The sequence below is a fragment of the Sturnus vulgaris genome, chromosome Z (assembly GCF_052056855.1).
Source record: "Sturnus vulgaris isolate bStuVul1 chromosome Z, bStuVul1.hap1, whole genome shotgun sequence".
Taxonomy (NCBI): Eukaryota; Metazoa; Chordata; class Aves; order Passeriformes; family Sturnidae; genus Sturnus; species Sturnus vulgaris.
The window spans coordinates 16,397,841-16,420,454 of record NC_142283.1 but is presented as its reverse complement, the minus strand read 5'-3'; the positions used below and the strand labels follow the sequence as shown (position 1 = coordinate 16,420,454).

General features: G+C 37.4%; 1 protein-coding gene across 1 annotated transcript; it reads right to left on the bottom strand.

Moving 5' to 3' along the window:
* Nucleotides 1-3,012: 3,012 nt before the first annotated feature.
* Nucleotides 3,013-19,978, bottom strand: CAAP1 (caspase activity and apoptosis inhibitor 1). Its single transcript, XM_014884093.2, has 6 exons — nucleotides 19,779-19,978; nucleotides 18,658-18,858; nucleotides 17,041-17,125; nucleotides 16,364-16,439; nucleotides 8,583-8,656; nucleotides 3,013-4,772 (listed from the first exon to the last, which is right to left on the bottom strand). The coding sequence occupies exons 1-6, from the start codon at nucleotides 19,908-19,910 to the stop codon at nucleotides 4,429-4,431; spliced, it is 912 nt and encodes a 303-aa protein (XP_014739579.1). The 5' UTR covers nucleotides 19,911-19,978; the 3' UTR covers nucleotides 3,013-4,428.
* Nucleotides 19,979-22,614: the final 2,636 nt, after the last annotated feature.

Here is a 22,614-nt window from a genome sequence, read left to right as displayed (position 1 = left end):
GCTCCCCTGGCAACCTTAGAAGACTATCTGCATCTGCTCCACTCCCAGCAGATATGCTTTCAATGCAGTCGTGCAGAACTGCACACAGTATTCCAGTGAAGTAAAGCTGAGAATTCTTAAGTAAAGTAATATTGACTGGAGTCCGGAAATACAAGATTGAATCCAAGGCTTCAGATTAGACAACTCATGGCTTTGCAGAACCATTAGATACAAAGAGAAAAATTCAATTTTGAGATTGACAATAATCAACGATCCCATGGACAAAAAGTTACCCTTACACACTGTTAAAAAATTATGATGAAATGAATGAACAAATGAACATGTTCCATTCTCTGGTTATTTTTTGTTTGGTGTTTATTTTCATGTTATTGTGCTGTATAAAGCAACATGTAATATTTAGATTTAAATTTCTGAGACCTTTCCTTACCTGACTACATAGTATGTGGCTAACCTTTCCTACAAGCACCTTTTCTGGTATTAAACCCTTCCTTTCTCCACCTTTTATGTATTCTGTTTACATATTTCAATATTAATGCTACAAAAGGCCCATGAAACATGAGATTTCACCTCCTCTCCCACAAAATCAAGTATTTTAACATCTGTATTTTGCCACAAATAAGGTGAACAAGCTTTTTTTCTTCTCTACCTATGTTGCAGATTGACTTAGCAATAAACATGAAGGTTTATACTACTGGGACTAAAATTGCAAGACTTTATAATCAGTTTTTAATTTGATGCCTATGTTCCTAAAGTTATGCTGTTCTTATGTTTTTGGATCAATTAACCACCTCATCTCCCTTCCTGACTAAAGGGCTTATTTCACAATTAATCTTCAATTATCTTCTGTGAAAAGGGCATATTTACCAGCATCAATGATCTCATAAGGCTAAATCAGTGTTTATAATTTTAAGATAGGCACATAAAATGCCATATAATAATTCACTATGCACTCATGCACATAAAGCTTTTCTTCAGTTGCTGTTTCTAGAGAATGCTTCAGCCACATAACTTACAAAAGCAGTAACTGCTTTTGTAAACTATTCTTTAAAAAATAATAGTGATAACCAAGCAACCATGTACAAACTTTAAAGCTCTGACATTGTAAAGGATCAGCTGGTGAAAAGACATTTTGTCCCACTACAAGACTCCCCCGAGGTGGCTGCTGGTTTTGAAACTGTGCTCCTTTAAATATAAAGGAGGCCGCAGTAAAAGGCTATCCAGCACTTTGTCCTTTGGCAAGACTCACAATGCAGTGCTGAACTGCTTGTGTTTCATGTGGCATTTTAACAGTTTCTAGGTAGAACAGTAGCATCTCGTATCACCTACACAGATTATCTGAGTATCCCTACTTTTTCAAATACACTTAGAAACAACCTGTAGTGATTAATGAACAAAATTTCATTTACTACAATTAACAATTACAGTAATTGCAAACAGGAAAGAATATATTTTATAACATAGCTTAAAAAAAAGTTACGGCACCAAGTCTCTTAGGTAAAATATTTTTGAGAGCAAATACTATATTGAAAAGAGTGTTACAAGGGGAACTAATTATTTTCCGTGGAAGTATTTTTGATTTGCCTCTCAAAACTGGCATCTTGAAAACTATTTATTATTCTCTATGAAATCACCATAACAGCAAAGCCTCCAGAGATAAACACTTTTGGCTCTTTGTGGAGTCATACCTTTTTATTTACCTCATACACACACAGTAAACACCCTCTTCCTCAAAAAAGCACTGTGCACTATCTATGAGGACAGACAAAATTAATTAAAAAATATTTTTGTAGCAGTCCAAAGTATAATCAAGATCTTTTTCATGCTGAACAACACATAGCGTTTAGTGGTTGTTTCCTGACAAAATGGTTGATCAAAATCCAGTAACACTATTTTAAAGTTTCATAAATAATTCTATTTATTTTACATACAAATTGTCTCTTCTTCTAAGAAATAATAAATTTATTTTCCAAGGAGAAATCACAGACATATTTAAAAGTGAAAACCAAAACAGCCCTATAATAAATATTTTAAATTAACTGTATTTTTTTATCTCTTCAGTGATAAAAATCAATGCAAGAGCACATGTAATTTAGCTGATCTGTTTTTAACCTAAGCAGCTACAGTACAATATCCTAAAAATGAATTAGTATTTGTGTAACCAATCACATTAAGTATCTCATATGATTTCTTTTTATTTTATTTTTGTAAACAGCTTAATTGAATTTTCTTGGAATACTTCTCATCTTTTAATTTTGAATTTAATTAGAATGTAATTACAAATCTTCTGTGTCATATGCATAGTAAATCTCTGTCACACTACAGGCTAAAGTTAGCATTTGCAACTTCTTGATACAGAGTTTGAAATAGTAACCTTTAACAGTTCAGCATGCTATAAAACAATCTTGTAAGGGTGACCTGGGAAACTAGCGGGAAAATCCACCTCCAGAAAGTAGTCAGTAGAAGGCAATTACATTCTAGTTTATCATTACTTCCAGCAGTATTTTTGTGCTGCCAAACAACCGAAATGTGCTGTTTTGCTACATCACTGAATAAACTTCATACCTGTGGCTTCTTCTGGTGACCAGGAAATGCCCTTGCAAGCAAGATTTTGCACTCCTACAGCAGGCAAGGTATTCCGTGCCTTAATGACCCAAGTACAGCAGCACTAAAATGAAACTTTGAAATCTAACACAGCTCCACCATCCTGTGACTTTGTAAAAGAGAAGACAACACACCTAAGTTTTGCCAGCTGTCTTTCTGTGATTATTTCCTTAGTTTCTCTGGATTCAAATAAAACACAAATTCACCAAACAGCTAAATGAAATTGAGCAAAGACAACACCCACAGATTTTGAGACAGTAAAGCTACCTTTTGAATTGTGCATATATATTTTAACTTACACCCTCCATTTGCTACAAAAATGATAGAAAAAAAAATGTTGATGATGTGGATAACACTAGAGTTAGGTACACTTTACCCAGGTCACTGACATCACTTAATGGAAGCACACGGTAATTTTCTCAGCTGTATTTAATGAAAGTTTTAGTTTATTATCAAATTTACACTGCACTAACATTTTACAATAACATTGATTCTAGAGGAAATCAATCATACTTAAGAAATATACAAGATGCTTGCTACAGAAAAGGGTTTAAAAGGAAACAGGAAAAAAGAAAGGGAATAAAGGGATGGAAGAACAAAAAGGTTATTGTAAGCCTTAATTCAAGACATAGTATCTGAACAGACTAAGGTTTGCAGCAATATTACACAGTACTAGGGGAAATTATCTCTGCTACTGTTGTAAAGTTTGTAGCCGGCTTTCTAAGTAGCAATCGAGGAAAATTCATGAATAAAAGATGTAATATATTATTTTACTTAGCAAAGACTACAATTGTAAACTTCATGTCTTTTGAGAAAAAAATTGATGTCTGCATGTGTAAACAAACACACAAATATTTTAATATGCTTTGATTAGCAGCCAGATATAAAACCAGCACTAATTCTAAAAAAATTAGAATAATTTAAATTGTTGTAAGATATTATAGTTATGAAAATTCATTCTTAATTTCAATTTATTTACAAAGGAATACCTTGAAGTGGATAAAAATAGAATTTATATTTTAAAACCTCATCAATAAATTAAATGCCTTTTCTAAAAAAACATACTGAAATTAGGTGGATTGTCCTGCCTTCAGGGGACATGAAATGACTACATCAGTTGAATGTTAAAAGCTCAAGATCTTCTGAACTGTTTGATTTGCTAAGTATTTTGCCAAATTATGCTAAATAGTATGCTAAAAGAAAAGCTTTACAGTCAGGAAGAAACTCTGCTTTTTCAGTTATAATACAAAAGATAAGAGTGGAGGAAAGTGACAAAACTACATGGCAGTGTAACAAACTCTGCTCTGTCTCTTTCAGGCACTTTCATAACTCTGAAAATAACATGTTCAACTGTTTATTTTAAACGTAAAAATCCTTCCCTTTAGGAGTTCATATTTCAAAAAATTGAGTATGCCTTTAAACAAATCATCACATTTTAATTAGAATACCTACATCATGATGAGATGGGCCCCGAGAAGAATAAAGTAGTCTCAAATCCCTTCCAACCCTAACCGTTCTATGATTTCTAAGTTTCTACAACAACCTTTCTGGAAGGCACCAGGCTCCTGGCACAGCTCTGTATGAGGTGTGACTCCTTGAAGAGGTAACCCAGCACAAGGACACCTCATCTCAGGGAAGCATTAACCTCTGTTTGTGCATGTCATGGAAGCCGCACACTAAAGGCAACAAAATCACTGAACCACAGGTTAGGATACAGAACACAGTCTGAATGAGGAATGTCATACCCAACACAAACATACTGTAGCACTGAAGAGAACAGACATCACCTTCTTCGAAACAAATAATGAAAATGAAATCTGAACAGTCTCAGGGATATTTTTTTACATCACCAGCTTTCATCAGAGCCTTAATAGCTCTGGCCCTCATCTCAAGTTCCAGAAGCTCCAGCTGTTGTGCTGATGGCTGAACATCTTCTGATGGAGGAACAGCTAAGGTTGCTACTTTAGACTCCTTTGGGCTGGACTCTGCCAACCCCAGTATCTCATTCACACTCTTCTCAATGTCCTTCTGAAGGTCTTCTATCTGACCAGCTCCAGTTCTGACAGTGCTCTCTTGCACATCTGGGCCATCCTCTTCATTGCATGGGCCTTCTATATCACTATCATATGCATCTGCATTTATGCTGAGGACGTCACTATCTTCTCCCTTGCCTGTAACACAAACATAACTATTAGACTATTAGAGTCGCCTAACAGAACTGTTTTTACCTCAACTTACAGAATCACTTCTGCTTAAAGTGTTACTCTACAAATTAAGAGTGAAAAAAAATCTGTAAAATAACCAATTCCTCTTATTTTTCTCCTCCTTTCAAAGCTCATTTATACAAGTGTTAATGCATTTTTATGCCAATCTGAAAGAACACGCAGTATAGCAAAGCAGCAGTACCAGAAAAATTTATTCCCTCCTATGAAGTTACATGACCTATTTTCCTAATTAAATTGTAATACAATTTTATATTAAAGAAAGCTTTTGTAGTGCAAATCTGATTTTTGTTTATCTCTCATGTAAATTTTCAGAATGCAATTTCAAAAATTACACTCAATTATGTTATGTATTTCAAGAGGAGTGGGACTATAGTGAGACACAATACTAAAGTTAATAGAAACTCTACTTACAGTGCAAATACTTAGAATTTACCACTAGTCTTCCAGATGCATTTAGCCCAGATGTAAAAACATGGAGGAGTTTACGACTTTGGTTTTCAATTGTGGCTGAAAGTCGGAGTCTATTTTTAAAAATATAATTAGAAGAGGCAGCTCAATAAAATAAAAGCAAAGCTCTAACAGAACCTGACTAACTGTTCTCTCAATTTGGCTACAGCAAGACTTGCTTCTGACACACTGGCCTCAAAAGCTCATACACCTTCAACAGCTTTTGCAAATGTGGAAACTTAGAGCAGGATTGGTTCCAACTCAAAATGAATGATGTGTATGCAGATGATGGTAAAGTTACTAACTATACAGACTTTATACTACTTTTATTACTTTTGGTAATACCAATTTTACCACTTGCACAGGAAAAACAAGGCTTCATAAAAATTCTACTCTTTTTTTTTAAACATTTTAATATGCTTTATGGTACCTTTATGCACTTGGTATTAATACATGGAAAGTGCCCAAAAACCTTAGGAAGACCTATTTTTCTTGGGGTTTACAACATTCCTCCCATTCTGAGGGTGTGAAAAAAAAAATCAATACTGACTACTTCAAAAGCTATAAATGCAATTTCTACACTGAAAAAACAAAGGGAGGGAGGAAAGGAGGATCAAAACATCTCTAAATGGCTTTATAGACAATAGTAGTATTTTAAAACATTAGGGTTTTGTTGATGCAACATTGCAAATTTTTTGTACTATAGACAATTCAGTTACTCACTCTCAATCACTCTATCAGGCTATGATTGTCACAGCATTTAAGTTCAGATTTAAGAATTCCACACACTCATCCTGAGAATGCACTCACATACACAGCTAAGGTATGTGGCACCTCAAAAACTTCAAACAAAGCTAACAGGAAAGCAAATTCAGCTCACAAAAATGTATGTTGAGGCATATAAAAGAAGTTTACAGATCACTTTTCACCTTTATTTTTCTTTTGCAAGATAAATCACAATTTTGAAGTAATAAAATCTGAAAGCCTAAAATATAAATAAAGCTACAAAAGAAAAAAAAAAGCCTTCTCAGAGCAGAGTGTATAAAAACTACCCATGAGATGAACATACAAGGGTCTTCTTTGATCCTAAGTAGCCCTGGCCTGCTCCTACTGTGACAGTAACTTCAAGACTAGTATTTCAGTTTCATATGCAGTTTCCCCTATTTCCTATTTAGCCATCTTCGAACAGTATCAATTTAACTTTACCTTGCAAGCAACAATGTATGTGAAAGATCAGAAAGGGAAACAACAGGATTAAGATATAATTTTTCTGTCTTGCTTCACAGTATGACAGTCAGTATTTACTTAACATGCTGGTCAACCAAGCAGCATTTCCATGAATCAAAAAATCAGCCGCATCACTGGATCACAGTTCAAAGCCTGAAACTTAACACCTGAGCCTGCTCATCCTAACTCAATGCCAAAGTTAAACTGACCTCAGTCAGTGACCTGAGTCAATGACCAAAGTTAAACTAAACTGAGTCTGGCTGGGATGGAGTTAATTTTCTTCAGAGGGGAGTGCATGATGCTGCTTTTGTATTTGTTTCTGAAACAGTTTTGATAACACACCAGTTTGGCTACTGCTGAAGAGCACTTGTACCGCCTCAGGGCTTTCTCTGTTTCTCACTCTGACTCCAAAGACAGTAAGCTGGGAGGCTGGGAGGGACACAGACCCAGGACAGCTGAGCCAAACTGACCTAAGGGATATGTTCCCCCATACAACACTGGCGTCTGTCTTCCCAAGTAACTGTCATGCATGCTGAGGCTCTGCTTCCCAGGAATGGCTAAAAAATCTGGCAGCCAATGGGAGATTGTGACTAAGCCTCTAATTTTGCTTTGTTTCAATGTACAGCTCTTGCTTCACTTATTGAAGAGTCTTTATGTTGACTCATAAATTGTTCTCAACATGTTGTTTTGCTGATTGGCACCTTTACCCCACTGGGGGACAAGTAATTGAGAGCTGGCATGAGCCTATTGCTGACTAGAGTCTAGGAGTCCTTTTGGAATCAACTTGTCACATAAAGAAGGAATAAAATATTAAGTCATTCATGTCTGTCTAAGACATTTAATAAGTATGAGAAGCTGGGCAGAACAACCCTGGGTTCTATTTAGAAATTGGAATCTCCAAAACTGTGCAATTCAGTGGTCATATAAGCTTTTTGGCCTACAGATGTTTAATGAGCTAACAGGCTTTATTTCCCTCTTTTGCACCTGTGTTTTTACAGTAATAAGGATCATGGCTGGCATTTCTCATTATTTCTTTCCGTTTGGTTACTTTTACTTTTTCCTTCACCTACATTTGCAAAATTCATTTTAGCACACTTAATTCCATTTTTAAATTTTATTTTATCTAATTTGCTTGTTCTCTCATTCTCTCTTCTTTTTCCCACAGCTTCTCAGGCTGCAGTCAAGAAGACTGACTGGTGTTATATTTTCCAAAGTTCTTTAAAGCTAATATCTTGAGTGGTGCCAGTTAGAGACCAAAGCCATCATGATACTCTGGTTGATTAAGTCATAAAAAAAATAACAATGATATCACTTGCAACAACCATCAGTTCCCTTTGATAATACAGAAGTGGAGGAAATCTGCAGGAAATTTGTCAGTTCTAAGGTTCCTCCATATAATACAAAAACTGCATTTAAAGGGTTATTCACAGTCATAGCAACTCACTGAAAGATTTGATGGTCTTATTATGTATGACTCCTTCCTTTCCCATTTAACTCTTCTCACTAACTAATTCAGAAGAAAGAGGCGTTTCACAAAGTCATTCCAAGTGACATCTTCTAGACAATATTCTGAATTGTGAAACAGCAGTTGCAAGCAGCAAATAAAGCTCTCTTCTTTGCAGAAGAGAAATGCAGTTTAGAAGAATTTGCAAGATTCTTTGACTGGAAAAGCTATTTCTGATCTTCCTGCTTAGAGCCAGTCAAAATGAAAATAAACAGACTGAGACAGAAACAGGTATAGCTCTAGTGCTTCATGCACAAGCTAACATTGGCAATTGTTAAATGTGCTAATTTAATGACTGGAATAAAAAAAATACTACTACAGGCCAAAAATACTGTGTTCTTGTGTAGAAAGCAAAAATGCACACCAAAAGCTTACTTGCCTTTCTATTTTCTATCCTGCCAAACACTGCACTACTTGAATGTCTCTCAAGCTGCATTTCTGCATTTAAGAAGAGAAAGTACCCAAGACAAAATATTCTTTCTCAATGAATGTTTATTCTCTGTTCACAAGAGAGCTACCTGGAATTAGTCACTGGCCAACATAAAGAACACAAAATTTCAGCTTTCTCTGCTACATACCTTGTTTTGATTCCTGACCTTCGAGCTTGCTGTCTTCTCTCACAGAAGAAGTTGAATCTATACTGTTGTCCTGTCTGGAAACAATTAAGAACATATTTTAATCACCATAATTTAAAATTTGACAAACATTTTTTTAGAAACTAAAAAATTATGAGGCGGTAGGCCAATAAGCCAGCTACAGTAGGAACACGGGCAGAAGGAATACATAGAGAGCTAATATGAGCACTAGAAAGTGAACTTTTTTGTTTTGCCTTGTGATACACAAGGATAAAGCAATTATTTCCACTGCATCCTTGTCTTTTACAGTAACAGTCCTCAATGATTCTAACTGAGGAACCACAGCTGAGCAGTGATAAAGGAAAAGCTCCTCATATTAGGAGCTTTCCTGTAAAACTCAAAATAAATTGTCACACAATTAAATGGTTTGGGAAAACAATAGTTTCTGCTGCACTCAAATACTATTTACTATCTTATTTTCAAAGTAAAAAGATATTTTCATGAAATTATCATCAGCCCATCACGAACCTCTCCTAAACCAGAATCTTCCTGTTCACAATGGGATACTTGTTAAAACGAAACTGTTCACAACTCAGCTATTACAGTGTATTCAGTATCTGCATTTCTCTACTTCGCCTACTTAAATGATTTCTACCCTTGAGGGTTTCAATTTTTTACACAAGAGTATGGAAGAGATACTTCAGTGAAATGTTAATGTCCTTCATATACTTCACACATACTGTGTGAAGTTACACAAACTGTGAAAATAAGGTAAAACATATAAGAAGGGCACAGGTAGAAGGATCCAGAATCACAGGAAGAGTTCAGCTGCCACATGCAGAGAGCATTTTGACAACAGATTTACCAAGTTCCTAAACTGAATGTTGGTGTGGCATTGATTTCATCTGTATTAATATGGAATCAATGCAGCTCTCCTGCCCATGGGACCTTAACAACACTACAAAAAGGAAGCAGTATTATGATATCACAGATGTAAATATAATGACTAACAAACTGTTTTTCAGTAATGGCCTTTAGGGTTTTTCTGAAAGTGAACACGTATCTACTTTTCTCATGCTCTACAAGTTGGATTTTTTCAGTGTGTCCAAAGGTTTTATCAAGATGAGGAACACCATTTCTAGGCATTGTGGTCTGAGAGGCAGTTATTTTAATTTCTATTTCCTTTTCTGAAGTGGGCAGAGGCTACATTAACAGAATCTCCTTTTTCTCCCAATTTTTTTTACTCACTGGAATATAAACATAAAGTATCATGCAATAACTCATTAAGGAGAATAAATAGGTCAATACACTTGCCTAGCAAAGCCCTAGAAGTGGACACCAGTCTGTTCTGCCTATTTATTGAACCACATGGCTACATTAACTCGTTTTCCAAACAGTATGAGAATAATCTAAATAGGCCCACACATCTGTGCCAGCAACTGCAAAGGGAACCACAGGTCAGAAGGGCCTACAGGACTGTGGTGCCAGAAGTCAGGCAGAATGAGAAATATACACTTTCTTCACGATTTTCAGTGTCATGCAGCTGATACATGCGTAAGTAGATGCTTGTGATTCACCAGCAAACTTCAAGTTTGTCTAGATAACAAGTCTGCGACTCAGATATCAATTAGAGTGTAAAATCAGAGGTCAAATTCCAAAGATAGACGAGGTTCTGCAAGTACGTCTGGCAAACTGAGGGACCCTAATAGAGCACTAGATACTCCAGAGATGAACAGCATCAGCTACTGGGGACAATTCGAGAGGACATCAAAGAGGCCTGCATGCACAGGGAGGTCTGAGCAGCAACTGCAGCAAGGATACAAACCCTGCGGGCTTCTGTGCCAGCCATCAGAGAGAGAGAAGTGGATTTCAGACCACTGAGGCAGATGTGGATGGAAACACCTGGGGTTTTTTTTTTTGTTGTTTTTTGGTGGGGTTTTTCGTTCATTTGTTTTTAAAGCAACTCCTAACAATCTGTATTACATTTATTATATTTATTTATATTTAGTTACTTAACTCTTGACCAAAATTAGGTTGTGATATACCCTGATCGTCACTAAGAGCATAAGCATTTTAGGTTGTCCCTGTCCTTGTCCCATCCTGCGTGTACCTATTTCACCATTTTGAACTCAGGAGTCATGTCTGCACTGGACAGCAAAGTGTAACTTGAAAAAGCCTGACCTTGCACCACTAGTACCCAGACAATATCTGGTATCATCCTGATGTCTGATGAGAATGGTGATAATCTCTTTGAGAGAAAACTCAGTGATCTCTAGAGTTCAAACACTGGCTGTGAAATTTTCCATAACCATTTTAACAGCTGTGTAAAAAGAAATTACTACATTTTTAAAAATCACACATTGAAACTTATAAAGTTTCCTCCTGATGTCTTGACTTTTAACAACAATGACAGCAAACCACATTCCTTTAGAGACTACCTACCATCAGCAAAAGAATTTTTAGGACACACAAGTACTTTTACAGCATGTTTTAATCTCTCAGAATAGATTGGATTGGACTGAATTCCTGGTGAACCTTCAAGACTTTGTTTCACAGGCAGGCATTTTGCACCATCTACTGGCCCAACATATGTTTTAAGTTCACTGTTCAGTTTGGCTTTTAACTTGTTAGCCTTGTTTTATTTGTTTGCTAGTGAAAAACATTTTTCTCTACTAATTATCTGTACTGTGGTATACATATAAGAAAGGGTAGCACAGTATCATGTCCTTAAATAACGGGAGTAGAAGATATGTTATTCTAAAATTAAGGGACCTTATACACATTTAATACTCTCTTCTTTCATGCTATGCAGGTAAGTGACAATAGCAATTTGGAAAAGTTTCTCCCTTTTGTCAGCCTTTATACTTCTCCCTCAAGATGATCGTTAACTTCAAAGTCCATATTCCAAGCAATAAATTCAGCATTTTTATTTTTTTTAAACAGAATAACAATTTCACAATACTATCTTTTCAGCAGAAGGAAGCTAACTACAGTTAGAATTTGTTGACAACAAATGTTGTAAATTTAAATTTACCTTATTTTCAGTGGAGCATGTATTTCATATTGGCATGCGCCACAGTAGTGTAATGCCTAACTGGGCTCACATAAACGCTTTCTGTACACAATTTGCTACAGGAATTTTTACAGCTCTCAAAGACCTCTGGGCTTGAAGGTCATTTGGTACCCAACTCCAGTAGATTATGCAAAGTAGGGTAAAAACGCAGCAAAAGTTAGGAAAAGGAGTACTGGCAGAGGAGCAGATGCCAAGGATCAAGACAGCAGTGATCCAGTACTGGTGGCCGAGATACCAGGTTTCAGTGGTAACAAGTAACTAAGGCTGGAGACCAGAAGGAAGAGTATCATTCACCTAAATCTCCAGTGAGACTTGAGATCAGGACCTCTGTTATTTTTGACATGATGTGCCTTCCTGAATTAAAATTTGCCTTTGCACTTAGCTCCAGGCCTAAAAAACACTTCCACCAGTCCCAACTCCTTGAGAGACTCTTCCAAATTTCTGTTCTAAGGATAGTTTTCAATGACAAATGAGAACTAAAATAATTAACAAGCATTAAGTAGCAAGTTAAAAAAAAAAACAAAAAGGAAAAAAGTCCTTATAAAGTAGTGCTTCTTAAGAAAGGTATCTCAAAAGACAGGTGTTAATCAAATAATTTAATGAGCTATGAAAAGTCCATCAGTCCTGTCACAGATTAAGTTTGAGGACACCACAAGAACAGGAGGAAGGGAAGCAAATTAGCCAAATGCAAATGTATCTGTTCAGTGACTCATGTAGCCCGTTGTTACAGTGATTCCAAATGCTGAAAATAACCAAATTGTCCTAAAGGGATAAATATCAGATGGCAATTGCGTGCTTGTAAACAGCCCAGTAGCCAGGAGCACAACACATTATAATAAGACAAAAATTTAAACTGCTACCCTTTCCAAAAGAAAACAAGCAAAAACTGCACTTTTGACTGCAAAGTAGTAAAAAGCCTATAAATTCTTTAAAGAGCAAACATTAAACTGCAAATTTTCAGTGAAAAAAATAAGCCCATTATGATTTTGAAGGCAAAAGATCATTACTCAGACCCATGCGAACATTGATCATTATAAATGATATTAAAATGATTGTTCTTCATTAATAATGTTTTACTACTACAGCATATAACTTACTTTCACTTATTCTGCCGGAGGATATAGAGGATATCTGAAGAGTCAATTCAGGTAAAAGAAAGGGAATAGCTCAAAAACATGCTAACACCTCTTGAACGAGTTGAAGAACACCTGCTTGGTTTTCCAAGACATTATTTGACTCCTGTCAATTAAACATCTGGTGTTTAGTTGGAAGCTTTGTACACAGTATTCCTCTTGGCTTAACAGTATTCCATTGCAGACAGTAACACAACCAGCAACAAAAATCTCAGAACTGCATATTCAAAAACCTATACATAGCACATAAGTAACAAATATATCTACTGCAACGGCTTTTTCATGTTACTGGCAAATATAGGCCCTGCTTCTTCAGCTCTTATGCATGGTTACTGCAGCACTTCTAGTGCTTAACACAGAGCAAGCTGGTGACAAAATAAAAGAGAAAATGTTTTACATGCTAATGTAAGCACATGAAGCTTTTACATAGTTGAAATTTAGGAAAAGCCTCAGGACTTCCACTTCTGGTAAAAGAATGAGGATATGTGCAAATACCAAAAAAGGAAGATTCAATTTACCACTAGATACGATACCATCTAAAAGCTTCACATAAAGATCTGAATTTTGCATTTTTGCTGTACCTGGAGAAACTTCCCTAAACCCCTGCTACTTTTAGTTAGTACAGAAAGGAAACAGGTCTTTGGAGGCTTAGAGTAATTTGCTTATTTCTTTGAAATTTCTTTAGATGTACTGATTCAAGCTGTCTGGGTTTCTGTTTATATATGCAGATTGCCAACGGTATGTTTGTTGAATTTATTTTTTTCAAAGGACAGTAATGAAAGAAACAAGGGGATGATTCCAATCAGTTAAAACACGTTTGATTAGAGTACAACTTTCTACTCACTTTTTCCCTTTCCACATTTACATTTCCATGAAAACAACTAACACATGTCAGATTTAAAACAAAAAACCTGTAATAGAATGCAGGAAAAAGAAGTCATTTACATGAAAGCCACAAGTAACGAAGACAACCTAAGAAGAACTAACAGCAAAAATATAAACAGAGAAACTACCTGTTTTGTTATGAAAAGTCTTTTCTATTCCTAGGGCAAACAAATTCACCTACTTAAAATCCAGATAAAAATTATAATTAACGATTACAAACAATGCTTGCTTGTCTTAACAATGCAGTTTTCACCATTTTTTCACAGCTGCACCTTGAGTCTCTCTGGTGGCTGACTTGTTGTTGAAACATAGTTTTCTGAAGTTTTGAAAACTTGCATTTATAATTATTTACACCAGGTTTTAAAGAAGCTGACCTAAGGCCCAAAGATTAGACCTACTTAGTAAAGAGGGCTTGTACTGTTTATAGTTGCAAAAGTATCATATTCGTCTACTTAATGAGCACTGGACTTCAAGATTAACATAAAACCTTAATTCTCCTAATTTTCTCCTATCCCTTTATTTTTCTATCATCCAACCAGTTTTTGTTTTGTTTTGTTTTTGTTAATGCTAGCACACAGCTGAACTGTGGAGCTAAGGTTCTCAGGTAACACCCACCTATGCAGAATGCTATTTTTGAAAGGGAGAAGAAAATCCCCAATTTGTAAAACATCCTATCTTGCCTGCCCAGTTTGGAGGGGTGTGAAACCCTAAACTGTCAGGATACAAATACAAGAACAAGGGGCACCTCAAGTACTGCTTGTCAAAGGAAGCAATCTGCTCTACAATGACCAACATCTCTCAGTTTCTTTTACCCTTTTTAAACACGATTTCTTATTGATTTACTGTCAGTTACTGAAACCTTCCTAACTGACATGGGAAAATAGGTTATGTGTCTTCAGATATCCACTAGCTAAAAACTGGTAAATTCTGATTTTTCTTATTTTGTAGTTTTATTCATTAATTTCCTCTTTTTTAATTTTTGCCAGCTCAAATAATTTCCATATAAGAAAGAATTTACCCAATCTACTATATGAAAGGATCATAAATACATGTCTCAACAGTAGCTTTGAAGCATCTTGCAGACACAGAAAAACCTTACTGAAATCCAGCAGCACTACTCCTGCCATACATCTTAGAGATTAAGAACATTTCACATATTTTGAAATAGTAAATAGCTTGTGAGTTAGGCCTTAAACAAAAGCCTAAAACAAAAACCACAACATATATTTTCTCTGGGAATCAAAATCCTAGGGTGTTTTTTATGGCTTATTTAGGCAGCAAGGCTGTCTTCTCATTCTATTTAGAAGTACACTGGCAAATTATGAATGACTTAACAGAAACTACTCTACATAAAGAGACCCAACATTTAGTATTATATTTTGCAGTTTTTTATTTTTTTCTATCTGCTTTTCTAAACAGCCAACAGAGGGCTCTGTCCAAAACAAGAAAACTAGTTTCTGAAGCTGACTAATGCTGACCTCATTCACAGATCATGTAGGCAACAAATAGCACAGAGGGTTTCATTAACAATGGGCTCCAAATGGAACCTTAGAAGAAATAGAGTCAAAGAGTATTAAAATCTTGTATCACAAGAAAAAGAATGAAACATAATTTTGTAATCACTCCATTTTCTAACATATCTATATGATGAGAAGTCAAAAAAGAAAATTACTTCATGTGATAACTTCAGAGCTTGTTTTGAATTGAAGAAAGGATCACAAACCAGATCTCTGCTAAAGAAAAATACTGACTGGAATGTAAAAGTTGAATTAGTGTTACTACCTTGCCCATCCATTTGTTTTTATTTAGGAGGTTTAGATAAACTAACCAAACGAGTAGCTAGGTTACTTTAATCTGCACATCTCTGGTGCATTGTCTTGTACGTCTCAGAGATTTATTAAATTTGTCCTGAATCTGTGGATCAGCTGTAATCAAGTCAGTATTGAAAACATAAAAGCTTATTAGTCTTTTAGAAACACATTAGCCTCACTAAATTTGATGCATTGTGCATGATACCTAGTAACTTTCTTTTTCCCTTCACTACTTCCATAGAAACTATCAAATAGGTGAACTCCTGACAAAGAAACGGTCTTTAAAAAGCGGAGAAGCATTTAAGCAAAAGGTTAAGAAGTGCTGTCTTATACAAAACTGACAGATGCCAAGATAAGAGCAAGAAACCAGAAGCCTCTGTTCTTGGAATTCTACATTCTGTAGCACCCCTTATACAGAGTACATTGAACAGGTGAGTGTCAGTGCTGCTTCAACTGGGGCAGTAATGAAGGACCAGAATGAAAGTTGAAGAGAAGGGATAAATCTCAGCTGAACTGAAATTACTTAAACAATTCACTGACCTAAGTGGGAGAGGTTTACTGCTTTAGCTCACAAAAAGACAGTTAACCTAAATCACATCACTTCTGTTGCAGGACACAAGTATGAAACTTTAATTACCACAACTCAGCTGATGGGTGGTATGCCACTATGAACCCCGTTATGTGCTCAAGACACAATGTCAGAAAGTGACAAATGTCTGTAAGTTTAGCACTTGCTAGTAGTCACAGGTCATTGTAATTCAACTAGAGTAATTAATTAAGGATACAGTAATTAGGTCTTTCAATGATATATTTGATCATTTCTCATGAAACAACTCTGAATTGTTCAGTCTCCTTAAATTAAGTGTTTTGTCTTTTACTCACTGACTGACTGAATCACCTCCAGTCTTGTCTCCTCCATCTGCCTCCTCGTCAGTATCAGAATCAGCTCCAATCCTGCCTAGATATACACAGTTTCAAACATGAAAATTTACGAAAGTGATATAATTAATACTACATAATTAGGTTTATTCTTAATTATTAACTCTATTGCAATCAGCAGAAGAGGATTTTTCCCAGTTAAAGCAGAAGTTCTAAAATTAGACTTAGTCAAAACCAAAACCCTTATTTGTGAGTCCTTTGTTAGCTAACATACATTTATACTGGATTGCAAAAAAACTGATTAGCTGTTCTTAGTACAATATTATGGGTGCTATAAATAAAGGACAAAATTAACAGCAAGATACCCCAGAGAACTCAGACTCAAAGAGTTTCCCTTCATTTGCAAAACAGCAATATGTTTGCAAATAAGTTCTACATCCTTTAAATATCAAGTGCAAGTTTAATAAAGCCATGAAAAGCTGGAATGTCATATCCTTAATCAAAGGACATGAACACTGTGCCTTGGTGGAACTGAGGGATTATGTACACACTAATATACACACTTACTAGTGTGTGTCTGTATATATACATATATATTTAAGTAGCCAGAAAGAGTGCAAATCCAGTTAAGGCAGATTGTTCTCTGGTGTACGGTGAAGTCTTAAAAGTTTCATTCATACCTTCAAGTATCTTCAACAGTTTTTTTTCAGATAACAGCTCCAACTGCTCCATGCAAAGTCTTTTGATTTCGTCCATGGAACAGTTCTAAGAAGACAGATAAGACAGACCACAAGCTACTAAAAATTTCTGAGAAGAGAGTAATTAAAAATGTAAGGAGTAGTCCAGCTGTAATCAAGAGTTAACTTGGATTAAAGCCTCTCCCATATTCTGACCTGCATTGATGCAAATGCTGTAGAAAACCAGGTGTTTCAGTTATGACAACAACAAAATATAGCCTATGTGTGGGCTTTGTCTGAAAAATTAAGCAATACACACTATCAGTTACTTGACCTATGGCTTGGAGTTTTTACTGCAGCTGCAACACTGAGCACCAGGAACACCATACCGTATGTGTGAAGCATGGAACAGCAAACAACTGAAGACCTGGTTATTCCTAATTTTCCATCACTTGAGGGAAGACGAGTTTTGTAATTAAGCTTTCAAAGACCAGAGACAACTGTTGAATCAAAGCACACAATCTGGAGAAAGTAATGCTTCTGACAACACACCAAAAGTAGTGCACCACTACACAAAAATAAAGTATGTAAACTGCAATCTATATCTCATGCTTGGTATATACCATATGTTGCCACAGATTTTATTGATATTCCAGTTACTTTCACATCTCATACCTCTTGGTGACACTTGGTAATTTGACATTTTCAAATGAGCTATGATACCACAAACAAGTACCAATATTAGGAGGTGCTAAACAGGCTGTAACACTCACAGTCCTTCTGTAAATTTGGTTCTACACTATCAGGCAATTTCCCTACAAACTCAAGTAATGTCTTTCCTTCCAGCTTCTCAACCTCTTTTTCTTCTGCAAGAGATGAGAAATGGACAAGCCTGTGTGCAATTTACCATGTGTGTAAAATGAAGAAGTCCTGTCTCACTTATATTAATAACACACTTAATTAAGATAAAAATTTAAGACAAAACATTTACACCTACTAACAAACATTAGAGAGATCACACTTCACCTGCAGCCTCTTCTTCTGTATGGGCTGCTAGTTTAATTTATTTTTACTAAGTCCTATTGCTCACAAGAGTCAGAAGGTGTATGTCCTAAGCCAGAAAAACTCTAGCTTTAGTCCATAGGAGTTACAGCTTCAGAAGCTGTTTATGAAGAATTTGCTTTATTTTCTTATCTCAGACATTGCTTTAATACCATACAAAAAAAATTAGTTGCGACAAACAGAAATAAGTAATTTATTTACAAATCAGCATATTAATTAGTGAACAATGCTACTGAATTTACTCCTCACAATCATGAAAATCCTTTTGCACTTAACTAACTAGTACAGAGGGAGAGTCTAAAGCTAAACCTGAAGTTCAGAAATGGCTGAACAGTAGCAAAAGGAGTAACCTGGAATAACTACAGCACATCTTTAAGAAGTCTCACTTCCAGACACATGACTGGGAAACTACTTAAGGAAGATACTTGATGTCGTCATAGAAACTTTTTTAGTTGATATATATACAGGCAGCTTTTAAAACGTAAATGCACTAGGCTTCAGAGGTAAGTATTCTTTGTTATGCAAGCATTCAGCATCATGGTAAGTGTATTTTCGTACCTTTAAAGTATCAGGCAGCATCTTCTGTAGTTTCTTCTCCCCTATGACACAGAAACACTGTTGAAGCATTTCCTTTTTGTCCCCGATGTAGAAACTGACAGGTTTGAGTGAAACAGTGAGATCTAATCCTCCTTCTTCTATATCACTGGGTTGTTCAGCTTCCTCCACTTTTACCTCAGAGAGTACGCTGCATTTCGTTCCCTAAAATCAAAGAAGGTACATTTTCTAGTGAATTAGAGAAGACAGAAACCTACAGCTTCACCTGTGCTTGCAATAATTTTCCCTTCATAAATGCAAGGTATATCTTAATGTAGACTTCTCTAATTCCAGTGCTTCATATTGCCAGGTAACTGCATTACAGAAGTTATATTTTTTTATTACTGAAAACATTATTTTGCTAGGAAAATTTTTTAAAGCTTCAAGAAGTGAAAAGTATTTACAAATATTAATTGGGAAATATTATCTGCAAATACTTAGCTGGTGCTTGCACATGAAAACATGCTTTAACACAGAAGAAATCCATCTGATTCGCTGGGCAATTAAATTTTAAAGTTCATTATTGACAGCTACCCTGCTAAGACAGACATTAGCATACAATTCCCTGTGTGGCAGTCTTCACAGAACTAAAATGGGCTTCGTATTAGAAAATTCATCCTCCATACATCAGTGGAGGACCTCTAGCAAAAAAAAAAAAATTAAAAAAAATTTGTCAGCCTCAGAATTCACTCAGGCATGCATATCACACCCATTTTTGCACGCCAACACATCCTTGAGAAGACTCACAATGCCACAAGTATGAGAACCACGCCTGGGGCCACCCGAGCTTGTTCGCCACATCTCACACCCGAAAAACACAGACCGGTGTTCCCGGGATGTGCGCGGGGAGCGCCAGGGTTCGGCCCGCCCCCGCCGGAGCCTGCGCCCGAGCTGCCCCCGGCCGAGCCGCCCGCCCGCCGCTCCCCGCAGCCGCACAGCGAGCAGCGAGACCGAACCCAGTCTTTCCCTCAGCCAGCCCACGGCAGGGACCGCAGCCGGGCCTCTGCCGCCGCGGGATCGGGACGCGCCCGGGAAGGCGGAGGCGTCACGGCACCGGCCAGACCCCGCGACTCCGCCCGCGCTACCTCCAGGGCACCGTGGCTGGACTCGGTGCTCCGCCGCTTCCTGTCGCTGCCCTCCGGCGCCGGGGCTCCCTCTGGGCAGCAGGAACGCGAGCGGCGCCGCTTCTTCTCCTTGGAAGACTTCCTGCCCGGCATGGCCGCGCCGCGCGCACATCGCGCGCCGCCACACGCGCGCCGCTTCCGGCGGGGCTCACGGGCAGCGCCCCCTGCCGGCCCCGCGCTGCGATGCCGGGTTAATGCACGGGGTTAGCGAGGCCGGAGGACAACTGGAGCCAGGCGTGGGCACGCCGCCTGTTTACACAAATATCCGTGCTCTAAGGCTAGAAAACACATCTTATGAGGAGCGGCTGAGGGAGTTGGGGTTGTTTGGTCTCCAGAAGAGGAGGCCCATTGCTCTCTAAAGCTCCCTGAAAGGAAGGTGTAGTGAGGTGGGGGTCAGTCTTCCTTGCCGTGCCTGCAGCGAGAGGACAAGAGAAAATGGCCCTTGTCTGTGACATCGGAGATTCAGATTAGATACTAGAAAGAAAATTATCACTGTCAGAGTGGTAAGGCACTGGAATAGGTTGCCCTGATGATTGAGTCACAATCCCTGGAGGTGTTCAAGAGGTGTCTGGATCTGGTGCTGGTGGTGTGGTTTAATGGTTCAGTGGTTGCAGTGATAATACTGGTGGATAGTGGACTTGGTGATTACTCTTCCAACGTTGATGATTCTCTGATGATTCCACAGCTCCATCCTCTGTAACTACTGTTTAATTCTGACCTTTTCCCTGACTCAACCTGTTTCAATAGTGAAAGGACCTGCATACTCCTCCCTTGGCAGCTGTTTGGCATTGCCAATAACTTTACAACAACAATAAGTTTAATTTTTCCATGATACTTAATGAGTACTGGAGATGTTTTTTCATGGGATGCGAACAATTACGCATTGCAGCAGAGAAGCCTGTTAAAGGCAGGTGACTACTCTGTGCAATTCAGTAAGACACCAATTAGGTTTCTGCCACCAACAAGATTAGTTACAGAGAGAACTCAGTCTATTACTCTAAAGAGGTTAGTCAAAATTAAAGGCTAGGGTAGAAAAATGTTCATAATTATACAGAGAAAATTTGTATTAAAAATCTGTTTTTCTGTGCAGAGATACGTAATAATTTTATTCTTTATTTTACACAATGGAATGTCTGTTCTTTTGTGTCTGCTTTCTTTCCCAGATTCAAACATGTTGCCATTTAGTTTGTCCATATTGTGTTGGGACTGCAAATGGGAAGTACTGGTCCATTTAGGTAGAGGTATGCCAAATGCAAGTTGTACAAAGCTAGTAGTATTAAAAGTGCTGGGGGCAGATGATAGATATTGCATGGGCTAACACTCTTTTGAAAAGGGTTAGAATTTACTAAGTACCATCAGGTCTTTCTTCAGCAAGCATCAGTCCCTGCAGAGGTGGGATACTATCAGAGTTGATCCTGATTAGTTTATGTTGTTGAGATTACCTGGATAGGTGACAATAGATGCTCGTATTTATCAACAGCAAATAACAGCCTCAGCATACTTTGAAGGTGGCAAAGGTAATGTAATTAGGAAACACGGAGGATGGGTCTAAGTTTGGGATGAAAATGGGATCCCTTGAGCAACTATAAGGAAAATAAAAAGTTTAGCAGCGTATGCTTAGGTATGCAAACCGTGTTCTAAATGAATGTCGAATGCAGAATACAGAGTACAAAATACAGAAGCTAACTGGGCTGTTGATAAAAGTATTTGTAACAGTATTCGAATTTATGTACTCACAGGCTTCAAATTCTGCTGACAAAAAGGGGTAGTTTCAGAAGGCCCTTGAGCCTCAGAGGAACCTCTAGAGGAATGCCCTAGAAAATCTGCAGAGGCTTCGAGAATTCCTCACTACCTGCAATGAGATAAGTAGGCTTCTCTTGTCATCCCCTGCAGCACGAAGTTAATCTATCCCTATTCCCTATAGGTCACTGTCCTTTGCCCTGCCCTTGTACCACCCCCGTGCCTTCAGACCATTGGGCCCTGACCCCATACTTAACCCAAGACACTGCAGTCTTTTGTCCCTGGACTCCTTCAGCGTGGCTTGGCAATAAACCTTGCTGGAGCTCTCTACAAAAGAACCTTTCCGTCTTTCTTTGCTGACTTATCTGTGTTGTGTGTAGCTGTGCGTTCAGTGACTGTCTGTACCTATCCGAGCAGCTTTCTCAGAAGATGCTGGGAGAGGTAGCAGCATTCACCATTCAGTTCCACACTGCTACAGTAGTCCATACTTTAGTTCAAATTATTTTTTAATGTGTTTTGTACAGACCAGTGGTGGAGTTATGAACACTGACATTGAGATACTCTTCAGGCTGTCAACAGCTGCATAAGGCATCTTGTTTCCACATATTTAATTTCAGTCTGTTCAGTACACATTTTGAAAAGATGGGGAACATCTGCTGTTCCTAGACTTTGGATTTGTTGATAGTTTATGGAGAAAGAGGCAAGTGATCACAGTACATAGTAATGGATCACATTCAGCTAACAAGCTTAGCTAAGTATTTTTAAACAAAAAAATTTCACACAGTTGGAATCAGCGGGTTATAACATTTCCTAAAGCATTTGGAGTTGCCTCTGTAGTACTGATCTATGGTAAGACTTGTAGATTATTATAGTGTATTACATTACAAAAAAGTCACTGTATCCCATGATTCATAGTATAGTATAGTTCAGTGTACAGTGCTTTTAATGAAATAGGTTTGCAGACTGAAGTTGGTCTGTTTCTGGCTGTAGCCTGAATACAGCTGAGTAATTTACACTGCTTAGTTACGTCCTGGTATGAGTAAAGTGCATCAGAATA

What these genes read in the sequence shown, in the direction of transcription:
- CAAP1 (XM_014884093.2), bottom strand. Translation starts at nt 19,910, where the DNA reads ATGCCGGGCAGGAAGTCTTCCAAGGAGAAGAAGCGGCGCCGCTCGCGT. An exon ending in TGCTGCCTGATACTTTAAAG is followed by an intron (nt 17,126 to 18,657) that starts GTACGAAAATAC and finishes CTGTCTTCTTAG; the next exon opens with AACTGTTCCATGGACGAAAT. An exon ending in AGGTCAGGAATCAAAACAAG is followed by an intron (nt 4,773 to 8,582) that starts GTATGTAGCAGA and finishes TTTGTGTTACAG; the next exon opens with GCAAGGGAGAAGATAGTGAC.